The sequence below is a fragment of the Passer montanus genome, unplaced genomic scaffold (genome assembly GCF_014805655.1).
Source record: "Passer montanus isolate IOZ18808 unplaced genomic scaffold, ASM1480565v1 scaffold4, whole genome shotgun sequence".
NCBI classification, from domain to species: domain Eukaryota; kingdom Metazoa; phylum Chordata; class Aves; order Passeriformes; family Passeridae; genus Passer; species Passer montanus.
In genome coordinates this window covers 617,360-643,326 of record NW_024368818.1, presented here as the reverse complement: position 1 = coordinate 643,326, position 25,967 = coordinate 617,360, and the positions used below count along the sequence as shown (strand labels likewise).

The window sequence follows — 25,967 nt, the reverse complement described above, 5'->3', positions numbered from 1 at the left end:
GTTTTCTACCAAGTTCCAGATTTTTAGACTTTAATACTTAACATTTTTTTTGTTGTTCTCTAAGCATTCTCTACATACCCTTTGTGTCTCACATCTTTCTCATCTGCACTGAATCTCAGAGGATAGGTCTGTGCTCTTTCCTATGCTGTGGGAAGAAATGAGAAATTCCCACTGTGCTGTGCAACATGCATCATCTTGCTGTGGATTGTCTGAGACAGGGGTTATGCTGTCTTGGGAAGTATCATATTTTAGCAGGTAAGCTGCTTTCAAGGACTGTTGAAAGTTGGACTTCAGCAGATAATTTTAACATTCTGCATTTTTCTTACATGAAACGGAGCTGTTATTCAAGACACTGCAAGAAGACACTGACCAGAAGGTTTTACATGTGCCTGGGCATTAATAAAATTGAAGAGCTATCCTGGCAGATGCAATATGGGAGAAGGAAATCACAACTGAGATCCAGTATGAAAAATGCTGAACCACCTCTTGCAAGTGCCTTCACAGTGTTTGGATTTGCCCATGTCATTTTGGTATCTACCCAGGACTCCCTGGGCCATTTGGGAAGTGGAAAGTTCTCTATCCCAGAGATTTCAGAAGACTTTGGTTTCCTGTTCCCAGTCATGTGGATTTAGGCCAGTTTCAGTAGTTCTTTAATACCTTACAGTAGTAAAATCAGGCATGGAACCTAACTCACCAAAATGCTGTCATACTTAATGAACATGAAACACTTGTGGATCCTGTAACAAAAGTGATGCCTGTGCAGAGCAGCTGAGAGCTGTGTCATATCTCAGGCATATGAAACATTTTTCCTCTCCTTTTACCATCAGAGTCTTCTCTAGGGAGCCTAATCCCCTTGTTATGACTGTCACATTGGAAAAAAAGGCAACAACTAAGTTGATCCTTTCACAGCCCAAAGTTTGACTGAGAAAGAGAAAATTGCCATCTGTTAAAATGTATTTATTCATGTCCCCAGAGGTGTATTATAATTTCACTGTTCACTTCCCACCAATCATAAGGTATCAAATTGACTGTGGTATTGCTGGCTAACCTTGCTCTAGACTTAATGATATCAATCAAAAGAGATAAACAACAGAATCTGACAGATCTGCCTGATGGCTGTTTTCAGCCCTTAAGAACCCACCAGGATTCATTTTTATGATATGTATTTCAGTCCTCGAGGGTCATTCTGCCTGGGTCAGTGAAAAGAATGAGAACTCGATAGCAGGATTTTCCTTTAACTGATGTGACTGCACAGCAGGTCTTTAAGGAACATAAACCACCACGAAACCTAATAGTGAACTAAGTGGCAAATGAGAGGACCAAATTAGGGTCACCAAGACCTCCCTGCCGCTCGCAGACCATCTTCTCCGTGCCATGCAGAGGGCCAAATTTATCACTGCTTCAGGCTAATGACATTATATAAGAAGATTATTTATAAAATAATGATAGATAGATAATTATATAAAATATATAATAGATATTTGATTATAAAATAGTTAATTTAGCCCAGTATACTGTGGTAAGGCAAAAGATACAGAGTAATGGGAGAATTGGTTACAGAAAGCATTTTTAAAATCTTCCCCTAAGAGTTCCAATAATTCTTCCCTTATACCAACAATATCTGCATGTTGTCATCCTTTAAGAGACTACTGAAATTCATAAAAGGGATGTACTTTCGTAATTATATTTTATTTGGCTCATCTTTTTCCTTCAATCTCCATTCCCTTTAATACAATTCTGACTCCCTGTACTACTTCCTTCCTTTGTCAAAACTGCTTTGTATTTCTCTGGCACATCATTTCAATCAAAGAAAGCAGGGACCAAAAGCAGGAATGCACAAAATCATCCTAAAATAAATAACTGTAGGACTGACCCTGTAAGTGAAATATGTCAGCAGCTCCACAATAGCTCCTAGCAAGCAAAGGCCCAGATTTCAAAGACAGAAGAGGGGGGTTTTTGGACTATTCCATACAGGCAGATAGACAATGGCAGAACTGGGATTGAATATGGAATATTGATACACAGCTATACACAGCCATACATTTATTTAAGAGAAGTCATCTCCTGGAAGAGAGAATACAAATCTACTGCCTCTTTCTGTTCATTTCCACACTAACATTTTTATGGATAAGCATTTCTTCATTTAAAAAGACTCCAACTGAAAATTTAAGATAATAACTTATATAGACTCTGTGTAACAGCCTTAACTTAAAAGCACCACTATCTTCTCTTCTAAACATTTGGCTCTTAAACATCAAACATTCCCCAGAGAACAGCAAAAGCAGCGTAAAAAACAATTGGGTTCTATTTGCACTGTTTTGACAACAAACAAAGCTAAGAGAGAAGAGCAGCTATTATCAGACATCTGTTCTGAGGAAGAAATTATATTTATGGCCTCAGGAGTATGTGCTGCTCAAATTACATCAGAGAAAAGGTCAGCATGCTGTAGGTGTATGACTAATTCAGTTTGAGAAATCAACACTGCTGCCCAGAAGTAGAGTTCCTGGAGAGCAATTACACAGATGTGAAGGCTGAGATAAGTCCAGATCTTTATGCACTGCAGGAGGCAAAGGTACCAGAGAGCCGCCCTCAGCTTACCTGAGAACAACAAAGTCTCGGACAGGGTGAGGAGCCATGGTGTTCAAAACATACTGGTAAACTTCCGTCTGCTTGTCTAGGCTCTCCACCACCTTCCACTGCAAGAAGTCCTCGTCCCAGAGGTGACGTTCTCTCAGCACTCGGTTCAGGACAACTGATGGCGGGGCTTCAACTTCAACTGAGGCTTTCCAAAGCCTTAGTGGGTTCCCATCCCCAACCTGGAGTGAAGCGACCAAAAACACAAACCCCAATAATTTACATGCCTATGTTCAGCAGATGATAACTGAGGACAACATCTCAATGTGTGTGTCTGACTTCAGCTTAAGAGCATTCTTATTTCCTTGCTAATCATTACTATTATTGCTATTGCTGTTGCTCTACTCATCCTGGATGGAAATCTGCAGTGATTCATTACTCTGCTCTCACGACAGAATATATCTGGACTAGTTCCCATAGTGCCAGTGAGGTTCTGCATTACCTCTGGTGTCACAGACACTTTTCCAAGTCCAAACAACCTAAGTGTACTGACAAATATGTGTCTGCAGAAGTAAAAAGAGATGAGAGACTAAAACTCTGGGCTGAAATAAAGCAACTGCCTTAGGCAATCTTATACACTACCTGGGACTGAGGGTGCATTAACCCTCCTGTTTAATTCTGGGGGAGCAGAACATACATTGATTCAGTTATGTGTCAGGTACACAGATGTTTGCTCCTCAAAATAGCTGCAAGGGAGGTGTTGGGAAAACACCTTTCAAAGTGCACAGACTATCTGCTAACTCCTTGCTCACAGATCCTGTTTCTTGGAACACCTCCACAGCTTACATTAAGGGGAGCAGAAATTGCTGGGCTATGCACAAGGTGAATATCCTAGACTGCACACATGCAGCTTTTCTGCATGGTTTTAGGGGTCCTATTTCAGGCAGTAAACAAGTTAACTGTAATCACTGGATCTTGCAAGCCCTGCTTTTCTAAACCTTCCCTACCCTACCATTGTCATATACCAATGGGAGTACTTTGGAAACCTCTAATACCTCCCATGGACCCAGGACTGTTTCCTCAGAAACCCACCTTCCTCACCTCCCACCTTAAATTATTTCATGTAGCAATTCTTTCTCCCCAAAGCTTTCAGTTCCCCATTTCCCCTGCCCTGGAGCCCCAAACTCCCAATCCCCTCTGTAGTCTCACAGGTCCTTGACCACCAGCCATAAAGGGCTCTATTGCCTCTCTCCCATCTCCCACATCCTGCTCCCACCTGAGCCCTGTTATCCTCCCCCCAACCTCCCACAGTCCCTCCCTGGAGAGGTCACTCACAGAAGCTGGCTACAAACCACAGTAACTGCAATTTCTTTGCCCTTACAGAGGGGTTGCACTTTCCCAAGCTGGGATAATGCTGCCTCCTGCCCCCTCACCATCCAGATCTCACATTCCTCCCAGTGCTCTTCTCCTGCCTAGCTAGTGTCACCCACCCATAATCCATCTCCTCCTCTTGCTATCTGCTGCTGGTTTGGAGACCTCTGCTTTGATACTGCATTTCTGGCAGCCCTGAACTCCATTCTCTGCAGAGACCCTGCAGCACCCTCTGCCTCACTGCAGTGGTCTGGCTTTCTCTGAATAAGTGATGGAGCCTAAAACAAATTCAGAAATTTTAATAAAAACTGCAGTATCAAAAATCCACATTAGACCCTGCAGCACCCTCTGCCTCACTGCAGTGGTCTGGCTTTCTCTGAATAAGTGAAATTTTAATAAAAGCTGCAGTATCAAAAATCCACATAAAAAAAGGACAAAAGGATCAGGGATAAAACATACCTGCTTAAAAAAGCATAGAAGAGCCTGAAGAAGTTTGGTAATTACCTATGTTCTAGCTGTGTTCTCCAAACTGCTAGCAAACTTCAAGAACTGGTCAGAAACTTTTCATTTGACTTTGTCCGCCAGTCAAAGAGCTTGCCCAGGTAATGCTCTCTGTTGTTTAACATCTCAGCTCACTCTCTGGTTGTGTTGTTCACTTACTTGATCTATTTTGGAGATCCCAGCTTGCTTTTTGTGCCTTTTTCTGGAATCTCATACTTGAATCACTATTGCATTACATTTAAACTGATTTTAGTAATATTTTAAAAACTAATAATAATGAAAGAGTGCTTTGCCAGAAAGAAGGGTGTGAGTTTTGCCATGCAACATGCCATGTGAGTGGCCCATAGCTGAGCTGCATTTTGCTTTGGTTTCTTTACTGCTTCTTTCATGTGTCCCCAAATTACCTTTTTGTAGGCGAGTTCTGTGTTCTCTACACTGGAACATGTGACCCATCCTTTGAATTTCTCTTTTGCTTCTTTCTGGAGATTCTGCATGAGAGTTTCCAGGTACATTTGATAGTTCCCTCCTTCCTCATCCACTTGTTTCCCAAGCTCTTCCAGGGTAGGAGAATGCACTTCTGCATCAACATAGGAGTTTCGGGACTGGGTGATCATCTCGTGTGGGACCTGTGCCACAGAAGGGAGGGAAAACACACAGGAAAAATCTCCTGCTGAGAACTTTTCCTTAAGACAATGTGTTTCTAGGCTGATGGACCATTCAGCATCCAATTTTATGACCCTAGGATCTGTAAAATGCACACCAATTTCTGTCTTTATGCAAGATGAGACATCAAAGTAGTCTAATAAAACAGCCCTTGGCTCAGAAGAGCATTACTCATGCAGAACTGTGTTAGACTGATCAACTGGATGTCAATACACCACTTGGACTCCTTTAGCCCTCAGAAATATTGCCTTGTGCTTCTGGGAAAGAAGATATGAGCATTTGCTCTCCTCCAGCTGCAGTGTAAGTAGCTGCAGGAATGACTGCAGGTCTCTGTGTGATTTTTACTTTATTGCATGACACACAGAAATAAAGTGTATAGGCAATTATTTTTAAGATGAATAAGTTTTAATTGAGGCATTAAAAGCATTGTAACAAAATTTTACACTAGCAGATTTTTATTTGAATTAGTCTAAAATTTCTGAATCCAGTGGTTTGGGTTGAAAACTGTCACAGAATAATTACCTTGAATCTTTTGAATACTAAAAGGGAACTGCCATAAAGAAATGAGATAAATAAACTTTGTATGAAGCAAGTTTACAAATAAGTGAGGCACCAATCTCTGAGCAAACACAAGACAGAAAATATAAGCGTAAACATAAATACTTCAAAGGGTGTTGAATTATGTGGCCATGAATAATGCCGTTTGAGTCTCTCACTCACCTCAAAAAGTTTGTTGCATTCCATTATCATGTGAGCAAGTCCCTGAGTAGCTGCCAGGTTTTCACTGAGGTCCTTCTGATCTGGCTTCCCTGTTGCATATTTTTTCTGTATTACTCTGTAATTGAATTCAGTATCTCAGGTAAAGAGCTGAATCTTTTTAATATGAAAGCAAAAACCAGCAGGATACTCCCAACATCAGAGAGAAAAACCCCCTATCTTTAGTTTCTATTTATCAACAAGACTGCTCAAACTGCTGGGCCTTTTTTAAAGGAAAAATGTTTACCTCAAATATTACTCAGCCAAAGGTAAAATCCTGCATGATGTGTTGTACATTTTGAAATGGATTTTTAACAGACATGATGTGAAGTGGTTTACATTGTTACCTCTTAAAGCCCTTGTTCAGACACAGGTTATACATGTACTTGACCAAGAATCTCAGTGCATTCTGAACCAGATGGAAGGGAAAAAAGTCAAGAGGGACCACTAATGTTTAGCTGGGCTATGCCCTGTTTAGTCTACTCTCACCATGTTACAATTTTAATGTGGCCTGAAATAAACCCCGTTTCCTGAATGGCAGAATGTAGACAGTAAAATGAAAGTGAAAAAAACCCCACTCATTGAAAATCTACATATCAAAATCTTTTAAAATATGGTTAATCTTTGACTTCAACCAGAGAAAAATCAACTCCTTTTCCTTTACAGAAGTCAACATTACTCATGCAAAACTCACTAGTGCCCTATTGAAAATTCCACAAGGAAAGCAGGCACTGCATGTTCACAACAGACAACCTGAAATGCCTGCTGGGCTTGTGAAAACAAGTGTGCTTCTGGCTCTGCAGCAGGGGTTTTCCCCTCTTACTGAAGCCATGCCCTGTTTAATGTGTGCTGGAAAGCAGATGGCTTGGAAAATTTTTCCTGCATACCACTGAATGCATCACTCTATATTCAGGATGTGACTATTTATAATGCTGAGAAGAAACATACCTTGGTGAACTTTCTTTCTTCACTATATTGAGATGGAAGAGGGAAGGGGCCAGACAGACAGCGATGTTCATGGGGGTCATCTGATTTTCCTCCACGGAGGTGACGTCGCTGAGGAAGCAGAGCAGGGTCTGCAGAACCTCCCTGTTCTCGTCGGCCATGAGCATGATGGCCGCCTGCACCGCCTGCAGCCGCTGCTCCTTGGGGACATCTGGGGAGGAGCAAGGGACGTCCAGGGGGTCAGTTGTAAGATCAGGTGAGGAGCCGGAAAGATAAAGTTAGCACAGACATTCACAGTGCCCTCGAGTGCTCAAAACCGCGCAGATGTGGTGCTTAGGGATGTGTTTCAGTGGTGGACCTGGCAGTGTTAGGTTAGTGCTTGACTCACAGAGGTCTTTCCCGACCTTAGCGATGGCTTTGTGAAGGGGCAGATGAGAGGAGAGCAAGGGGAGAAGATCAGCTGCTCCTGATCTGCTCCTCTGTCTGCTCCTCCACAAAGCACAACTTCCCTTGCCAGTGTTTGCCATTTCTCTGTTTGTTTGAAGGGCTGCTCCCAAGAAAGACACTGGGCTTCATTTGAAGTTTGTGAAGGGAGAATAGCACTCAGTACTCATAGCTTTAAATGGTATTTTTGAGGTTTTCTTTGTCCCGTGGCAGGACAGAAGTTTAAGTTTTAGGGAAGCTTCAGGAACACTTAGATTTGTGCCCTAAACCGTAGAAGAGTTTGATGAAAGAAGTAATGGAAATGCTTAAATAGCACTTCAGACAGATTCTCTTCTGAAACTACCATAAGTTCTCTCAGTTTGGACTTCGAGTCCTCCTCTGGGTATTACATACTCTCTATAATCGAGTGGAAGAAGAACAAAAGCAGATTTACAGTAGAGGGAACAGCCAGCTTTTAAGATTTGACTGCTAGCCTTGTACAAGCACTTTATTTTAAAAGCTTTCAGACATGAAAGACAAAATGAACACAGCTCAATACTTCTAAAGTTTCTGAAAGCAGCAAGACCAGGTTTTTCTGAGAAGTCAGGGGAGCCTTTGCTATATTCATGCAATGTGTCTTTTCTTCCCACAACATCTCCTGGTAATCCCTCCCTCCCCTTTATTGTTGCTCTGATGGGTCTGGTACATGAAGCAGAAGATCATCCAGTGCTTCAAGTCACAAGTAAACATTAAACAACTGTGAGTTTTAGGAAAAGGGAGAAAGTTTCATCAGTGGTATGGCACATAGACTACTACACTAATAATCTCATCCCAAATCCTATGTGTTACAGCTATTCAAGCCATTCTGGATATATGAAAAAGATCTTGGATATATGAAAAATATCTTCAGCGAGTCCCAGAAAATCAGAAATCTCTTGCCAATACACTAGGAGAGGAAAAATCCTTCCTAACTTCATATTAACAATTTGTTAAACAGAACAAAGAGCAAGAAAAGGTCTCAGCTACAGATTGGTTTAATTGCAGATGTTATGAAATACAATTAGTATCCCAGAAATTTTCAACATTTTTATTTCTGTAAAAGGAGTTTTGTCAGTACTGTCTGGAATAGAAAAATATATTTGTTGTTGGTCACATGGAAAAAAACCCCTTGCTACCCATTCTTCATCCAAACAATATTTTCTGGTGTCTACAGAGCCCATATTTTCTTGTTCCTACCTTGGTGTAAAGAGACTTATCCTCAAGTCTTTCTGAAATCCTTTAACACCTGGTGCATTTTAGCAATCTTAGCTCATCTTTTCCCCTTCTGACCAATGGAAAGAGAAGTTCCTCAGATTTCCTGCTGCAGCACCACACAGACATTACAGAGTCAGCACATGGCTCTTTTTACATTTTTTTCTTGGCTGGTCTCAATGTTTCCCCATTCAGCCTCATGTCTTGGAAAAGGGGAGCCCTTCTGGCTCCAGACCTGCCTATGCTGATGCCATTGGGGTCTGCCATCTCTCTCTTCCTGTAGCAAGGGGGTAATTTACTTGCAGTCTCTTCAGTGCAAAGAGACATCCCCAATTTTCATCAATAGTTTAGAGGTGATTTGTTTCCAAGGACATGCAGAACACGTCCTTACAGTGGATAATCTTCTCCTTGGCCACCTCCCCATGGAAATGATTGTGACTGCCACTTTATTAGCGGCCAGAGTTCCTGTTGCTTTTCTGAACAAGCTTATTAATGTGTGTGCAGGCAGACAGCTTGTGAGCAGGAAAAAAGAAGGGGAAATGATGGTCCAGGGCTAGGCACCAACTCTTGCAGTTAACTTGTGTCCCAAGACATTGGGAACAGCCAAACTCACTGAATTTATTTGCAGTGCTGTCTCTCACATGCAGAATCCCAGCGTTCTCTAGCAGCTACAGACACTGTGGTGGTAAATTCATTAGTGACTGCACACCACAGACAGATTTTTACAGTAAAGGGAAGCAACGGAAGTATATGAGATTCTTAAGCACTGGGATTACACAGTGTTTTAAAATGGCTTTCTATTGTTTTGGCAGCTGAAAGTCTGCAAGTGAAAAGACTAGACACACTTCTCTTTAGTGCTTCCAGTTATTTGGCTTAGGCTGGCTGCAGAGTGCTGGCTGACTGGACCTCATAATGGACATTGTCAGGAAAAAACCTCTAATTCCTCTGGCTGTTCAGTGTTTTCCTCACTGTTTATTTCTCCCTCAGTCTGGAGAAGAGATACACAGTCATTTCCTGATTCACAGGGACTTTCATTATTCTGATGCATCTCAGATTTTTCTGAAGATTGCTTATGCTGGAAAGAAAAGAAGAAATCCCCTGGTTTCTTTCTTTCTCTATGAGTTCTTTAAGCTTATGATCTATGAGTTCATAGAGCTTATGATCTACATGAAGGCAGCTTGTTTTTGCATGTACATTTTATTGACTATAATGAAAAAACAAATAATCAGAAGTCACAGCAAGGAAGGGGACTGCAGAGACACATATTCTCATGGTCAAGTACCACTCCTCCATGCTCAGAAGACTCACTTATATTGAGATATACGTGCATGAAATGGGCACACAGTTTAAAGAAATCTGACAAAAATATAAGTCATTATGCTCTTTGTGTCCAGCATCCTGTTCTTCTTCTTCTTTCTGATTGTGAGGCTGGTATGAACATTGTCTTTCCATTAATTTGACACTGAAATGTTTAGGTGGTTCTAAAGACCTGTTAGTGAAAGATTTTGAGGGCAGAGGGGTTTTATGTATCTCAAAGGCCAGGAGAAAGAAACCTATCCAGTGTTAACACACCAAAATAATTTACAGTACATTATTATATAACATATAGCAATTTCTAATTGTTTATAATAAGAGAAATATGTAGGAATATCAACTTACATTGATAGATGTGCAGAAAAGTCTCTCCTAGTTTACTTGTGAGGAGAGGTTCTGGCAAGTCCCTGAAGAATTGCTTGACCATGTCAGCCACATCGTATGCTGACTGGTCTTCATAGCTGACGTTTTCTGGGGAGCTCTCGTTCATCTGACGCAGGGCCTGGATTCGGGATTTCACTCCAGATTTCCGAAACAGACCCACCTAAAAACGGACCATGTTGAGTTGGGTAAAGGGGAAAGTGGCACTTGAAGAATATATATCTGGTATATACATTTATGTGGGGACTTGGGTCATGACCAAAGCTTGGGTTGCTTATTTCACTCTAGGCAAGAAGGAGGAAAATGTGCAAATGCAATTGACGGTCCTACAAGTCTCACAGGCAAGCACAGGCTCCCACAGAAGGATTGCAGGGGTTAATAATGCTGCTGCTCTCTGTCCCATCCTAGAGAGATGGTTCAGAGTGCCTTGTGGTTTCTCTGCTGCCTGAGAAGTTTAAGCAAGATGCTCTGCTGATATAAATCAGCCTGGCTTTCTTGGCTTGGGTGACTGTCTGTTGATTTACTCCAGCTGAGAATCTGGCCCCTCATGTTTATTTGGGTATATATTTTGAAGACTAAAAAGAAAATATTATGCTTAGCTAAGTAATAAATGTTGTGGGAAAAGATTCAGACTTCCTGGTAGAGCTTTAAAATCAAGATTAAATGTATTTTTTCCCTTTCAAGCTCTTTGCTTCCAAGAGTTCTCCCAAATCCCACTGAAAAGTCCAGTTCGAGAGTGGGGGCCACAGAGGGATTACTTGTGCAGTGTCACTAAGATACATTTTTATCCTGTTTGCTTTCTATTTTGAAAGGAAGTGGTAATTCTTCAAATGATGCCTTCAAGGCAGGGCTGCCCTTTCTTGTCCTTCTCCACCCGCGGAATTCCCCCTGGGGTGAATTCCTGGGCCTCAACCACATTATTTATTCCCAAGTGAGTTTACAGTGTTTCATTTGGGAAGTGTTAACACTGTTTTTCCTTCAGTTTTGCAGGGAAAAAGGTGAAATATTGAGACAGACCTATGGGAAAGGCACGTTTCCAGTTAGGAATTATAGACCCTTTTTCCTCTGTGGTTGCTGTCTTGCTGGTGATCCGTGCAGCTTCCTGCATGGCACAGTCCATCAACAAAGAGTAAAGGCAAGGGAATAATGCCTTCTGGCCTTCTCCCCCTTACTTCCAAGTAAGAAGCAGCACAGAGTTCACAGAGGACCCTCCTCTCTCTAGAACACCTCCCACGCTCACCTGGAGGGTATTTAGGACTTTGCTTAACTGCGCATTCATGGCACTAATGACAAAGATCACAGCTCTGTGAGGGGCTATATTTATTTAATTACTCATATGGAGATGAACCACTGCACCAGACTGGCTGTGAGGCAACTCTTCTATGTCTTCTTACTGATTAATTTTGTGTCACTTGAGAGCTAAATTTATGTACAGGAAGTAGAGAACTGGAGTGTTCTGTATTTACAATCCCAAGTGAAGCTCTGCTCTTCTTCCTGGCAAGAGCATACAAGAAAGAGCATCCAGCTCTTTTCATCTGGTTTTCCCTTTCCTTTATCTTTCTCTTCTTATTTTTAAAAGCCTTTTCCTCTTATAAATGTGCGCTGAAGATGAAGAAGACAGACTTGCTAATTCTGTCCAAAAAAAAGTTTTGGACTGTGGTAGATAAATGTCAGACCAGAGGCTCAGTTCTCTCCTTTTGATGTAAAGTGTTCTTGCTGGGATAAACAACCATTAAAAACTTCTGATTTGAGAGGTCAGATGTCAAATCTCACCCATGCAATCTCCAGCTGCACATCATTCTACTACTCTTGATCTCTGTTTAAAGACATTTATCCACACTCCTATTTCCTTTTTTTTTAATTAATGGAAAAAATTATTAATGAATCATAGAGTTCTTCACTCAATAGAAAAAGATGTTTTAGGCTTTGTTATGCATTATTACAGACTTGTTCTGTAAATAAAAAGGGACCAAAAATCCAGAGGTTAGTCTGTCCCAATCTCTTTACTATCCTCATGCTGTGTGGATCATCTTCCCTACAAGCAGCCATATGATGCATGACAGAAATAAAGATGCAGTTGGAAAAGGCAAAGCAGTTTCTCTTTCACAAAGTGAAACTGAATTACACACCCTACAAGTAACTGTGGGGCTCCACATACCAATTTAGGGATTTCAGTGGCAGGAGCCAGAACTTGCAATGGTTTAGAGCAACCACAACTTTACCAAGCGTGTTCAGTAGAAGCTCTGACACCTGTTCTGAACTCTAGCCCACCTTCTGCAGTGCACAGGAGAGACACATAAAGCAGGATGCTGGGGAAGCTGCAGCCTGCCCAGGTCTCTGTCCAGGCAGATTTTGAATTAAATGGGAACAAAGGAATAACTGTAAAGCAGAGGAACTGAAATGCCTGGAATGTTTTTGCCTAGAAAGGTTTTTGGTAAAAAAGATATTTTAAAGGATACCAATTTGTAGTTCTCTTCCTTCTTTTTTTTTTTAATCAGTATTTTCCCAATTTTACTATAAGGAGAAACCACAGCTGAACTGAAATTCACACAGCTCTGATGCTTCCCAGCCCATAAACACAAATGGAGCAGATAGTTATGTGAGGCTTCCAACACCTTTTAATTGCCTCAAACTCTCAAGAGCTTTTTCTTTTTCCTTTATACTCCCTTTTACATTCCCCCCAATTAATCCTCTCTCTCTCTTTCTTCCTCTTGCTCTGCTTCTTAGCTGACAAGCCCATCCCTATCCTTACATCTCCTGTTCCTCTTATTTGGGCGTCTCCTCCTCCAATCTCATCACTAATTCCAGGCATGCTGCATCACTTTTCTTCCTACACTGGCTTTCCCAGCTCAGCACACAAACCCAGATGAGCACTGTGGCAACCAGGCATGTCAGCTCCTGAATATATCACTTCTTCTTGTCTCCATGCATATTTCCCTTTCATCCTCTCTTAATAAATTTCTGACAAGCTGTTGATCCCTCCCCTCAGCTCCCGCAATACATATGGCTGGCAGAACTCAGCTGACTTTAACACTGTGGAGTTAGATGTCAAGGTCTGACCGCTACAGGATCCCTTTACAGAGAGAGCTGATAGGAAGGACCTGTGTCTTTCCCACTGCCTGCAAAGGGAAATGATTGTGATTCACTGGAACACCTTTAACTTTCAGATTTCAGTTTTGGGGAAGATGACTGTCACCCAACAAAAAACCTGAACAGCAAACAGAATGGTGATTAGAAAATGTGGAGATTCAAATCAGGCTAATTCCACCCTTTTTTATGTACTGAGAGATAGGAAAGCAGCAAAGTCTGCAGAGCAAAGTGCTGGTTGCTCCATTCAAACGTACAACTATCTAAAGGCAGTTATGAAAGAGGTCATATCACATGAGGTCAGTAACAGCAGAGGACTGAACATAAACAGCCAGGGGGTTTCTCCCAGTCCTATGTTCATAAAAATGTACATCCTCATCCTTAGGGGAAGAACAGTAAAAATATGATTAGTATGACTCTCTGTAGCTAAAGTGAATTAAAAAAAATTGAAATACTTTGAGCATGAGGGTGTCCCAGCTGGCTTGTTGTAGCTAAGAACACTATAAAAGGCAACATACCATAATGGCTTTGGCATTGAACCCCTGCTGACCTAACTATCTGGATATATCTGACTCTGTCAACAGAATACTTGGAATATTTTGCTGAGTTTGCTCTCTATTCTTGGACTTTTCTGTCTTTGCTAAGTAAATAAAACCTTTTGTACCATATCTTGTGAAATGGTGGATGCAGTTAACCCTCAATGGCAACAGTCAAGCATAAGCAGTATAGATACGTGTAGAAGTGAGGAGTCCTGATCCCTTCCCAGGTTTCATTCAACATACATGAAGATCTCAAAATGTTCTTTGAAGTAGACTGTGATATACAGATCAGCAGGACTGTTACAGCTACAAAATTTAAACAGGTTAGCTGGATACAAATCTCAAAATGGAAAACTTTTAGTTTTGGCACCAACTATCAAATCACTTGAAGATATTGAGGCCCAACATGAGAGATAATAACCTTCATAATCTTCAAATAATCCTGGCACTTAGTACAAAAATGCTGACTATTGCTTGCTTAAAGTGGCTTTTCAGAAAAAACCAACAAGTCCATGGAGTAAAGCTCCTACCTGGTCTAGACAGTTGCTCCGTAGGTAGCGCAGGGCTTGTTGTATGCTCTGGGGAAGAGGCTGCCCTGTTCTCTGGACATGAACTATCAGGGGCACACCAAAGACATTCTTGTCCTTGTAGTCAGGGACTTTCATCCTCTTCATGAACTTTGGCACAGACCTGAAAATTAACATGAATGGGCTGCATGAAAAAATCAGGGTATTTACACACCTTCTGAGTAACACTACTGACAGAAATTGGTAATTGGGGCCTCTTTAATAAAGATGGTGAAATAATGTTTAATGCACAATACACAGACACTTTACAATTTGCATAATTGATTAATTTCTTATTGTCTGTAAGTGGATGGCCTCTAAGGTACAGCATAACAATCAGTTCTAACAAGAACCTCTTACCACACAGGTGAAGCCAATAAGGTTTAAAGCATCTTTTAGGAACTCAGGAATAGCAGAGCAAACCTGAGTGGAGAGGGTATCTGAGGGAAAAGGAGGTTCAGCCCTCCAACATACTGAATGATCTTTGATCTTCTACCAGTTACATGATTTAGTATTTCTATTGACTAAAACTTTATGATAAGAAATTATGGTGGGAAATCCCTATGTGTCAGATTCCTCCCTTGTGTTATATGACTTATTCTAGTTGAGTAACTTAAGTGAAAGCTGGTGAGCTTACTTTCTCCAAAAAATTGTGATGAAAACAAGAACCAACTGGATTTGCTTTTTGGGAGTCATGACTGTCATGGAACTAAAATAAAAAAGATGAATATGACCTGAATGTGACTAAGAGTTTTGTCATCTGTGTGGGAAGAAGTAAAAACTCATTTTAAATTACCTACTGAAGAAGTACAGTGCGTAACTCTGCAGCTATTTACAGCGCCACTCTTAAAAATCCTTAGAGACTGATTATAAAAACTGAAGAAATATCTCTCAGGATGAAAATATTGTACAAACAGTAGGACTTAGAATTTGCTGTATTCTCGTCTGCTTATTTGGTGTTGGGTAAGGTGGGATTCATTTCAGTGCAGATGCCAGCTAGCCACAGGGACTGCACCAAAGGAGAGCAGTGACATGGGGATTAATTTTACTGAATTTTATTTATCTTACAGAGATTTAGAAAGAGTCAGCTGTCTGGGCTACCTCTCTACCCACTCTAGAGAGAGACACTTTTGGAAGGTGACCCAAATCCTCAGCCTTGGATATAATGGGCTGCTTTGGGGTTGCCTGTCTCTTTCCTCTGACCAAAACCATCCAACCTAACTTTCTCAGATTAGATTTATAACAGATTTTAACTTTTGCTAATGACTGATATCAGTGAGGTGAATCTCACATTTTTCAATTGTATCTATTTTTCCATTTCTAAGGGAAAACTTGCCTTAACGTAGCTCACAGATGAATTTAGTGGGATTTTGGGGAGGTGATTTCAGCATGAAAATCACAATATAAATATCAAGTCATTCTGTATCTGGACTGGATGCCTCAGTGTATTAGGGAAAAATTCTGCCATCCTTTTGACTATTTCTCAGATACTTTTAAACTCTTATTCATGCTCATTTCCATTTCTGGTGTACCTCAGTCTGTGGGGCTGTCTTGTACCACGAAACATGCAGGTTTCTGTAGCCAGCTGCTAGAGAAGGAGCCACACAGTGAGCATTCACATCCATGTGCTTCCCTCCACTCCCTGAGTCACCAGGTAGCTGTCACAGCTGCCAGGGCTGCAAGCTCTCTCTAACACAAGTCCAGGCCTAGGCCAAAGCCTGCATCTTTGATTTGTAGAGAAAAGTCCCATAACTATTCTAACCCTTCTTTTAAAGCACAAAAAAGCAATATCAAACACATGAAGCAGCAGCTGTTTCTTTTTGAATCACCAAATGAATACTGGGTAGGACTTACTGTAAACTTTTCCTACTTTATAGTCACTCTCTCCTATTCCTGTTTATTTTTCTGGAACTGTAGCATTGTTCGAAAGGCCAGGGTTGTCTCTTTGTTAGAGCACAGGAATGAAGCCAGATTTCCAGGATCTATTTCTCACTTTGCCAACAAGCCACGAGGCAGCAATGGATTAAAAGGGACATTTTCAAATCCCACACTTGAAGTCAATGGTTCCTTCTAATTGCATTTACTTACCAACAGAGTTAGGAGAAACTATTTTCTTCTAAAAAGTCTCCTTCCAGTTACCAGGGGTACTCACCAGGTCCAGCCATGTTTGTTTGACATGGAGTACTTTTCCATGATGGCAGTGAGACGAAGCAGAGAGAATTTTTGCAGTAGATTCAGCTGGGCTGCTGACTGGTTGCTGATGTGAAGCGATGCAATGGAGCGGCTCAGGCGATGAGAGATTTGGAAACTCTGCCATCGTAATTGCCTTTAGCAAAAGAAATCATAGAAAAATCAGAGAACTGCTTTGGTTGAGCAGAAAAGATGGTGTACTGTGAGACAGGGCTGGGCTATGTATAAAACATACATAAATACACACATGTGTGATGGCTTGTGGTGTGTCAGCTGAAAGGAAATGTACCTTGGAGATAAATGCAACAATTTAGTCAATCTCTTTAATTTCAGAAATGCTCAAGTTTTGTCGTTTTAACATTAGATTCACAAGTGGGGGTGGGTCCTGTCCATATACCTGGGGAAGCAGTGCTGCCTGCTCTGGTCTTTAGCCCACACACTTCTAACAGGATGTGGGAGATTTAGAGACAAATGTTCTTTGCCTGACTCAGAACTGGTGTTTGATGCCTAGTTCCTCATCTCCCAGGGGACTGACCTGACCACTGAGGTATTTGGAGATGAGATTCTCCAAACAGCTCTGTTATTAAATGTTGAAGGACTTTTTCAAAAAAGGATTAAATCCTGAGTCTCCTTAGCTAGAGCTATAACCACCAAGCTATTGAACCATTCACATCTTTTTACTTTCTCTGTATACCGGATTAACCAGAAAAAAAAAAAAACAACCCCAAATTTTATTTTCTTATTTTACTAAATATAAGTTCTGACTCAAATCCTAAAAACTTTGGCACTGCTCATTTACTCAGTAGTTTCTTCCAGTCCACTTTCACTTTTGTGGTGGTGGTGAGCAAGCACAGGCAGCAGCAAACCATGGCATGGCAGAGTCCTCTGTGAGGGTGTGACAAGACTGACAGCAGACCAGAAAATACCAGTATTATCAGAAAATACAGGTATGTTCTTTTTGCTTTTGCACTTACAAAGCCAGTTTAGACCCACAAAGGCATTTGCCCAGGACCATTGGTACTTGGCTCATCACTCTGACTTTAAACAGGTCTGTAAACTATCAACAAAATTCCACTTTTCACTTTATTAAGAAGTCAGTCATTCACCATCCTACCCATGTAAGGGGGTGGGACAGCATAGGAAAGTTCTCTTTGAGCACAAAGGGGCACATTTTTAAAGCAGATCAGTGTGTTAAAAAAGGGCATAAAGCTACAGATCATAAAGACCTAGGTACATGACTTAGAAGCCAAATTAAAAATACATCCTACAACATATACAGGGTCCTGCTATGTAATCAATGGATCAAGGGATAAAAAAAGCCTTTGTTTGCTCTATTAAACTAATTCTGCATTGATTCCCTGTAGGAATCTCCACAGCAAGATGTCCCTTCCCTCAAAATCCCACCTTTCCCTGGGAAGCCCCCATTTCCATACAGGATGAACACTACTGTAATGGTACCCTGTGCCTTCTGACTGCCAAGCTGAGAACCTCTGCTTCATTATATTGTATTTCACAGTCTGTGGCTTTGTATACAAAATTTTGCTACTTACCTGCTTGGCCTTGTGAGCGATGCTCCCACCCCAGAGTCCCTCCTGTCCCGAACACCAGTGGCTTCAGATTCATTCAGGGATGTTCCATCTCTGTCCATGTCACTCGGGGTGGTCCGGCCATCAGACACAGAGTTTCCTTCAAAATCAAGAGTGATCTGTGTAGGAGACTGGAAAGGCAGTGATGGGGATTCCCTGACTGACACGTCACCAACCGGCAGACCTGGCAACACCTTCTTTGACCAGCCATCTACCACCTCCTGCAGTCCATTGACATGTTGCAAAATGTCATCCAACTGAGGAAAAAGGACATCTTTCTCTATGTCCAGGAGGTCCCCAGTACTAGCATACAAGTGGGAACCTGGCACATTGTCATAAATACTAATTCTGCTCTCTTTAGGACAGCAGGCCATCAGTCCAGATTCCTTTGGAGTAGAGCAGTTCTGTTTTCCCAAAGAGATGCTGCCTGTCCTCCAGTTTACACTGTTACTGTTGTCTGTAGGTGAGAGGCTTTCGATAGAAAGTGCCTTTGGGAACGTCCCTGGTTTGTGATCCTTGGGAATGTGCACAACCAAGTTCTCTTGGGAATGGAATTCATTTTTGCGGTTTTGGTCCACCACTTGCCGTAAGGCCGTTCCTGCCAGGACATCCAGGTCCTCCAGGTACATCCCACCTCTCTTGTTTGCTTCATGGCACTTGCGTTCCTTCAAACACGGTGTGCTCACCCCGCTGCTGCTGTTTTCAGACTGACTGCTGTCACTGCTGGATTTGGCAGAAAAGGGAAGCCCTCTTTTGACTGAATCTTGCCCCAAATTCTGGAGATCGCCATTGACTATCTGTACACAGTGCATGTCTTTCAAGGATTTTGGCTCAAACTGGAGAACCGGTCCGCTGATCTCTAAAGGACCTGTTCTTCCTGAGCCTTTTAGTTTTCCATGCACAGCTTTTGCTTTTAGCGTCTCCATGCGTTTTAGAAAGGTTTTCGCTCTGGCTCGTGTTGGATTTTCATTCTTCAGGCCGTCCTTGGGGGACGGGGCAGTGTTTATTGCAGCGGAGTCCTGCAGCAGCGTGCTTTCCACATCATGATGGGCAGAGCAGTCACAGGCCTCCCTGGCAGCACTGGTGGTGCCAGATTGGCTCCTGTTGTCACTGCCCCCACTGCTCTCGCTGTGGATTGATGAGAGCTCAGGTTCGCTCAGATCTGTGAGGACGCTCTCGCTGCTTGTCGTGTTTTTCATTTTAATGTCCCCAGAAGAGCCATGTCTGTCAGATCGGTGAAGCAGAGCGTCAATGTCGTCCACCCGAGACCATCGTTTGCTGGTTCTTTGGAAAGTCCATTTACTACTGATAGCACAGAGATCTTCTTCATCTGAATCTTCACTCTGGGAAAAAAAGCAAGTGGTGCATGTTAAAATTGTGTGCTTTAACTTGATATTTGAATTAATGCAATTGGGCTGCTCCAGGTGAGCAACAGGCAGCAAAGTCTGTCTGAGCCAAGTTTGTGGAAGGCTGGTCATCAGTCCTTTCTTAACACACTCTTTCATTTAATTGTAAAGACTGCAAACATCTTAACAAGAAAGGAATAAAAGCCTGCTCCATGTTAGAAGTCCCACTGATACCTCTTGGCTTCCACGGACTGCCTATGAATTGTGTAGGGCTGATGCTCACAGTGACTGTTTAGGAAAAAGAAAATGTTTTGAAAGGCCAAAGTAAAGGAATCCTGATTTGCAGGGATGGTGTTAAGATACACATGGTAAAGACAGGGAAGTAGCTGGGTACTACAGCAATATGAGCTATTTAAAAATCCAAGACAGCAAATATCTGGTGCTGCACGTAGGTTTGCAGTGAGAACTAAATAAACATCTATAAACTTCACGGGCCAGATACATCTAACAAGATTTATGTTTCAGGAATATAACGACAGATAAATAATCATGATGCTTAAAAGAACAGTAAAAAAATATTTGGCAGTATTGGTTAGGGTGTGTCTGAGTGCAGGCAAAGGAAAGCAGAGAAGGCAGCTATGGGGGTGTGGGCAGGAGGAGCAGCCAGGCTCAGGCTGGGATGGGGCAGCATCTGCAGCTGAGGTGAGCTTTCCTACAGTGGGCAACCACTGCCTTCACTGCTGTCATCAGTACAGGCACCCCAAACTTGATGACATCCAGCCTGCCCCACTGTCTCTGGCTTCTCCCAAGGCTGCAGCACCCCACAGCCCTTCCTGGTCTCATCCCTCAGCCTCACGTGTGCAGAGCTGCGCTGATGTTTAGATAACTCCAGGAGCTGCTCTGCAATGCACAGAACGTGTGTCTTGAAAAAAAATTTAGATAAAAAAAACCTCACTCTGTGACATTTTTCTCATCTGTCTGCTCAAACAAAAAAGATACCTCTTCAGCATGAAGCCCACAGTTGCTAATGAGTATCCTTTTCCTGACTTTGAACTGGACTTGTACTGCATTATGCTTGTGCATTTGTTTTAAAGCAGAACAAACTAACTTCACCTACATGACATTCAAACAGCTCTTCACATTCTTGGAAGCAGTATGAAGGCAGTAAAATATGACAGGCTGTCAGACTAAAATGAGGTGCTAAACCAGAAAGACTATTTTGGGACTGGAAAAATTCTCATTTTAAAAGTCTATTATTAGAAGTATTTTTATGTGAAGTTTCGATGGTGAAGTTATCTCCAATCTTTGACTAGATCTTTGCTGGCCTGTCTAATTGAAAAATGTAAACCAAATTTTACAAGAGCACCCAAAACCTTAAATAACGTGAAACCTCAAAAGCTGGAGATTGGGATCAGTAGCGTGCCAGGTCTCACTGATGCCATAAACTTTTGCCAGTTTATCACTCCAAGTCAGCCAGATGTTTTAGATCATGTCCAAACCATAAAATAAAATATAGCTGTGAAATTTTTGCATTTAGGCATTCCTCTTTCTTTTGTTAACGTTGAGGTGTGCAGTGCTCCTGTGAGTTTACAGGAATGAATGGAGATCCTCATTCTGTGGCTTGTTAAAGGAAAAATTGGGCACCTAGTGAAGCATGAGGAAAGGGGCTAGAAAAGGCTAATACTGCTTTGGCCATTTTATCTGCAGGGAAGAAATGGCACATCAGACAGTTCTACCTTTGTTTTAACTCCACAGCTTGCTGTATGCATATGTGGACCAAAGGACTGCATAGCCTCAGGAACTTAAAAATCCATTTATTGTGGTCTTAGTAGTGCCACAAGGTGGATATTTTAAAAACCGCAAGGGTACGTACTTTTAAATATTTAGCAGTGGTAATTATATCTACAAAGCATACCAGTGCTGAAGCGTTGGTGGCACTAGCCAGCAGGATAAACATATTTTTAAAATTTGTTCTACATTGCAATATGCCAAAGGGACCTTAAAGAAGATTCTTGGCTGACACAAATCCCTGTAGCTGCACTGACATTACTGTATGAGCTGACAGGATTTAGCCTGTATTTTCTACAAGCTGGAATCGATTAAAGTAGCCAAAGTGGTAGAAACATTGCAAAAAACACCAAGAAGACAGCACAGAGCACAAGACAGAAATACAAATAAATTCAGTGGTAAATATACTTTAAATAAAAATTTGATGGGGTTTTTATTTTGTGGGGGGTTTTTTTGTGTTTTTGTTCTGTTTGTTTGAGTTTTGTTTTTTTGGGTTTGTTGTGTTTTTTGGTTTTTTGGGGGTTTTTTTGACAAAGCAGAGATGAACCAGAATGGATTTTGGTAGTAAACAAGTTTTGCCCCTAACCACAGCAAAGACAGGATTACATTCTGCCCAAGAATTACTTAGAAAATACGGAGGCTTTTCAGTGTCAAAATTTGCAGCTCAATTAAATAAAGGCTTAGTTTTGGGTTCTTTTTAATTGATAAAGAAACACGCTTGTGTTTCATCATAAGCAAAATCAGGCAAATATGAAATGAAATATCTGGATGCTGAGATACTGCCATGGTGACTCACTACAAATTCAGCTGCACCATGAGTCCTATGACATACTGTGCTTTTCTTTTGATGAAATCAATAGAAATTCTGGAAGCCACGAACATCCTGAATGACCCACTGTTCTTGTCAGATATCTGAGTGTCCTGACAAACAAAACTGTCCAAAAAAAAAAATGTTGTGAGCACTTAGCCCACCCACGTGTCACCAGCTAGGGGGACAGTGGATCAAGAGGAGGTCTGCAAGCAATGATTCATCTGATCCAGGCAGAGCAGACATTTTGGAGCAGTGACTGTATATTTCTACTGACCTGGGGTGAAATCAAGTGCACGGCTTTGGAGCATATTCAAAAGTCCAGTTAATACCATTATGTTTGGGAAGATGAGAAGGGGCAAGTTTCTTGAGGAGTGACTGGTAACATTTGCCAAAGAGAAAGAGGTTTTGATTCACAGATTTGTCACAGCTGATTTAAAATAGTACAGCTTTTTGACTGAGGGTGTACTTGCCTGAAATACAGAGGGATGCTAACAAAAGGCAAATAGTGGATTTATTTGCGGTGGAATTCTGCCACATTTTTCCAGCTGGGGGCAGGAATTCTCATAAATCGACAGCTGCAGAAGGCAGTTAATCCAAAGGCTAATCTCTGTCTGTCCAAATCGCTTACGGACATATTTGCAACACATACATGAGGATTTCTGTTTGCATCTTGATGAAGCCAAGGGAAGACAGCAGCCCACAGTGGGAATGGTCTGGGTGGGAGAGTGGGCAGTAGGGAACGCTCATGCTGAGCTGTCTTTCACAGGAGCCTTGCCTGGCAGCTTGCTTGGCCATATTTTGGTGAATTACTCAAGCAGCTGCGCTAGTCCTGTGCATACCTGTTATGCTGAGGTTCCAAAGCAGGCTGATTATGCATTTCATTGTTCAGATCACCATAGAGACTATTAGGAAGGCAGTATCCACAGCCAAAGATTTATTTAGTTTGGTGATCAATTTCAGACCCGGTTTCTGGCTTTTACACTTTCATTTACATTTCCTCCTGTCAGCAGGCTCTCCCTCCTCTTCTCTCACCCACATTCTCTTCTACTTTAAGTTGCTCTGTATCTGTGGATTAAAATCTTCTCCAACTCCTCTTTGTCTACATTTTTCTGTGCTCAACTTCTCTGTGGTCTTGTGCAGGTATGGACCCAACTAGCTTCTGTCCCCATGAAAGAGTACCAACTAGGGCTATGTGTCTTCCACCATAAATTAGTGGTCATCTGCAAGGAGAGCCACTGAGGACTTCAGTCCATTCAGAACATGGAGGAGTGGCAGCAAAAAATTAATGATGAACAAATATAACCAAAAAAAATCCCCTTTTTTAAACACAACATAAAACCCAAGACAAGAAAAACCCCATTAATGATGAACAAATATAACAAAAAAAAAAATGCCCTCTTTTAAACACAACATAAAACTCAAGACAAGAAAAACCCCTGATGCAGTGAAAAGATGTCCCTGCAGCTCCAGGGAATGGACAAAATAGAAGCTAAAGAGGCTAGTACACAAAGGAATAAGCAGATATGTGCCAAAGCAGGATATCTGGACATTAAAACCATCCTCTGTTGAAGTTCCCTCAAACACTGAATAGTGTATGATGAGACTGAATTTGCAAAAACATAAAAAATTCAGCTCTTGGAGTCAGTTTTTAAAAAGCACTAGGAAAACACTCTAGGAAGGAAAAACAGGAACCAAGATTTCTCAGAGCTGACAACTACCACTGTACAACACTCAAGGACTTTGGGGAATTTGTGACCAGGAAACCAAACATTCAACAGTTAATGCTGGACATGTTACAAAACTCTCAAAATCAACAGGCTGTTTCTGCAGCCCTCACTGAAACCCTTTATGCTCAGATAATTCCCATGTTACACAGAAGCTTGCAAGGATGACAGAGTTTATTTGCATATTCTTAACTGGGAAGAAGTCAGTACAAGAAACAAAGAAAAGCTGTTGTTTCCATCTGAGCAGCTTCCATTTTTTCTGAGCAGGATTTTCCACTGTGTACTCATATGGCACTGACAAACAAGCCAGTCTAATGAATCTTTACTGTCTTTTCACCCACTAACTTTAATTGCACACATGTAGAGTTTAAGTACTGTGTGAGCCCTTCTAACACACGTAGTATTTACTCATAGTTCTATTTATAATTTCAAGATTCAGCATTTCACATGTGTCCAGATAACAGTGTAGAGTTTAAGTACTGTGTGAGCCCTTCTAACACACATAGTATTTACTCATAGTTTCTATTCTATTTATAATTTCAAGATTCAGCAATTCACATGTGTCCAGATAACACTGACATGCATGTTCAAAGTAAAATAAACTCAACTCACTTTTAAGAGCATTATTGAATTAAAGGCGAAATTGGGGTGGTCTTATCATAAAAGCCAGGGTATATTTACTGAAGTTCCCTTACCTTTTTTCTTTGGAAGTTCACATCGAGTTTCATTGAGGCGCACTTGTTCAGTGTGTTCAGTCGTCTACAGGGCAAAGCAAATTCAAAAGATTAGCAGCCTCTGACTAAAGGGCATGATTTTTTTGCAAGTTCAAAACATGTTCTCTTATCTTACTGTAGGGTGCCAACCACATATAACAGCTTCAGAAAGGACAGTGGTCATCTATTCCAGCTACATGACCACTGCATGAAAAGGGACCCTTAGTTTCACTTTACTTGACAGCCAGGTTTGATAGATTGCTTTTCAATTCATGGACATTTCTGTACTCAGCAAAGGAAACAACTATAAACAAACACCTGTGATAGCTGGGGAAACAACAAGAGAAGGAGGTGAGTTGCCTTATGCAAAGACATCAAAAATGACTGTAACATAATTGGTCTAAAATGGGGATTTCAAAGCACTGATGAAAGACCAAACAAAAAACCAGCTGCAGTTCCTCACTTCTGGCAGTTGGCACTTTGAAAAAGTTGACATAAAGAACTTCTAGCTGCTGTTTAAAAGTTTCTCCAAAGCCAAGAGTTTCTTTTCTCCTATCTTTTGGATCTTACACACAGGTTAACACACCCAACATATAAAAAATCTAACATTTTAAAATAAATATTTTTAGCTGTTTTTGACCATATTCATACTGATGTTACCAGAGTCTCTGTAAGGCTTCTGCTCCTTAAATCCAAGGCTATCCTGTGATGACAGTGAGTCGGAATGACAATCTGTGTATATGTGTGTGTATGTGTGTGTTCATGTGCAAGGACAGCCAGAGGACAAGTAAACATGCCCTTTCAATAGAGAACCTCCTGTGGTAATGATAATTGATTTGGTTTTATTTATACATAAAGATCCTGATCCATGAAACCATCCAAATTCTAAAAGCAGAGGCTCAAAGTTAAATGTGTTTGACTTTGAAAATTTTCCATATCTAGGACTGAATTTCAAAATGAAGAGAAGCAGAGTAAGAGAGCCACATGCCCACAGCACTCCTCTGTTGGCTGCTTGCATCTCCTGTGTTTTTATAGCAAGACCTGTCTCTGTTGCTTTTGGGTTGCAGGGAGAGGCCTCCAATTTCCAGAACTTACCATTTGAAATGCATGTGATAAGTTACAAGGACACATGAAAAAAACGGACCTGTCTCTGTTGCTTTTGGGTTGCAGGGAGAGGCCTCCAATTTCCATTTGGAAATTTCAAATTAACATTTGAAATGTATATGATAAGTTACAAGGACACATGAAAAAAAGTATCAGATCAATAATATAATCTCTCACATAAGAAGATTATGGCATTAACATATTCCTCTGCAGAACTTGTAATATTAGAATACCTTTCAGATTGCCACCAGTAACAAAGAACTGACCCACCAAATGTGGATCTTCCTTACAAAAAAATCCCTCTGAAAATATCACCTGCTCATTTGTAGATCAA

General features: G+C 41.3%; 1 protein-coding gene across 6 annotated transcripts in view; it reads right to left on the bottom strand.

Moving 5' to 3' along the window:
- Positions 1-25,967, bottom strand: part of STARD13 (StAR related lipid transfer domain containing 13) — a 246,924-nt gene that overhangs the window by 3,936 nt on the left and 217,021 nt on the right. For all 6 annotated transcript variants that reach the window (XM_039718245.1, XM_039718244.1, XM_039718248.1 and 3 more), the window contains 9 exons: positions 24,512-24,575; positions 18,112-19,490; positions 16,524-16,697; positions 14,336-14,495; positions 10,144-10,342; positions 6,814-7,021; positions 5,830-5,944; positions 4,851-5,072; positions 2,599-2,816 (listed from right to left, as the gene is read on the bottom strand). In XM_039718245.1, coding sequence (XP_039574179.1) covers positions 2,599-2,816; positions 4,851-5,072; positions 5,830-5,944; positions 6,814-7,021; positions 10,144-10,342; positions 14,336-14,495; positions 16,524-16,697; positions 18,112-19,490; positions 24,512-24,575 — 2,739 coding nt within the window. The remainder of the gene's footprint in view (positions 1-2,598; positions 2,817-4,850; positions 5,073-5,829; positions 5,945-6,813; positions 7,022-10,143; positions 10,343-14,335; positions 14,496-16,523; positions 16,698-18,111; positions 19,491-24,511; positions 24,576-25,967) is intronic.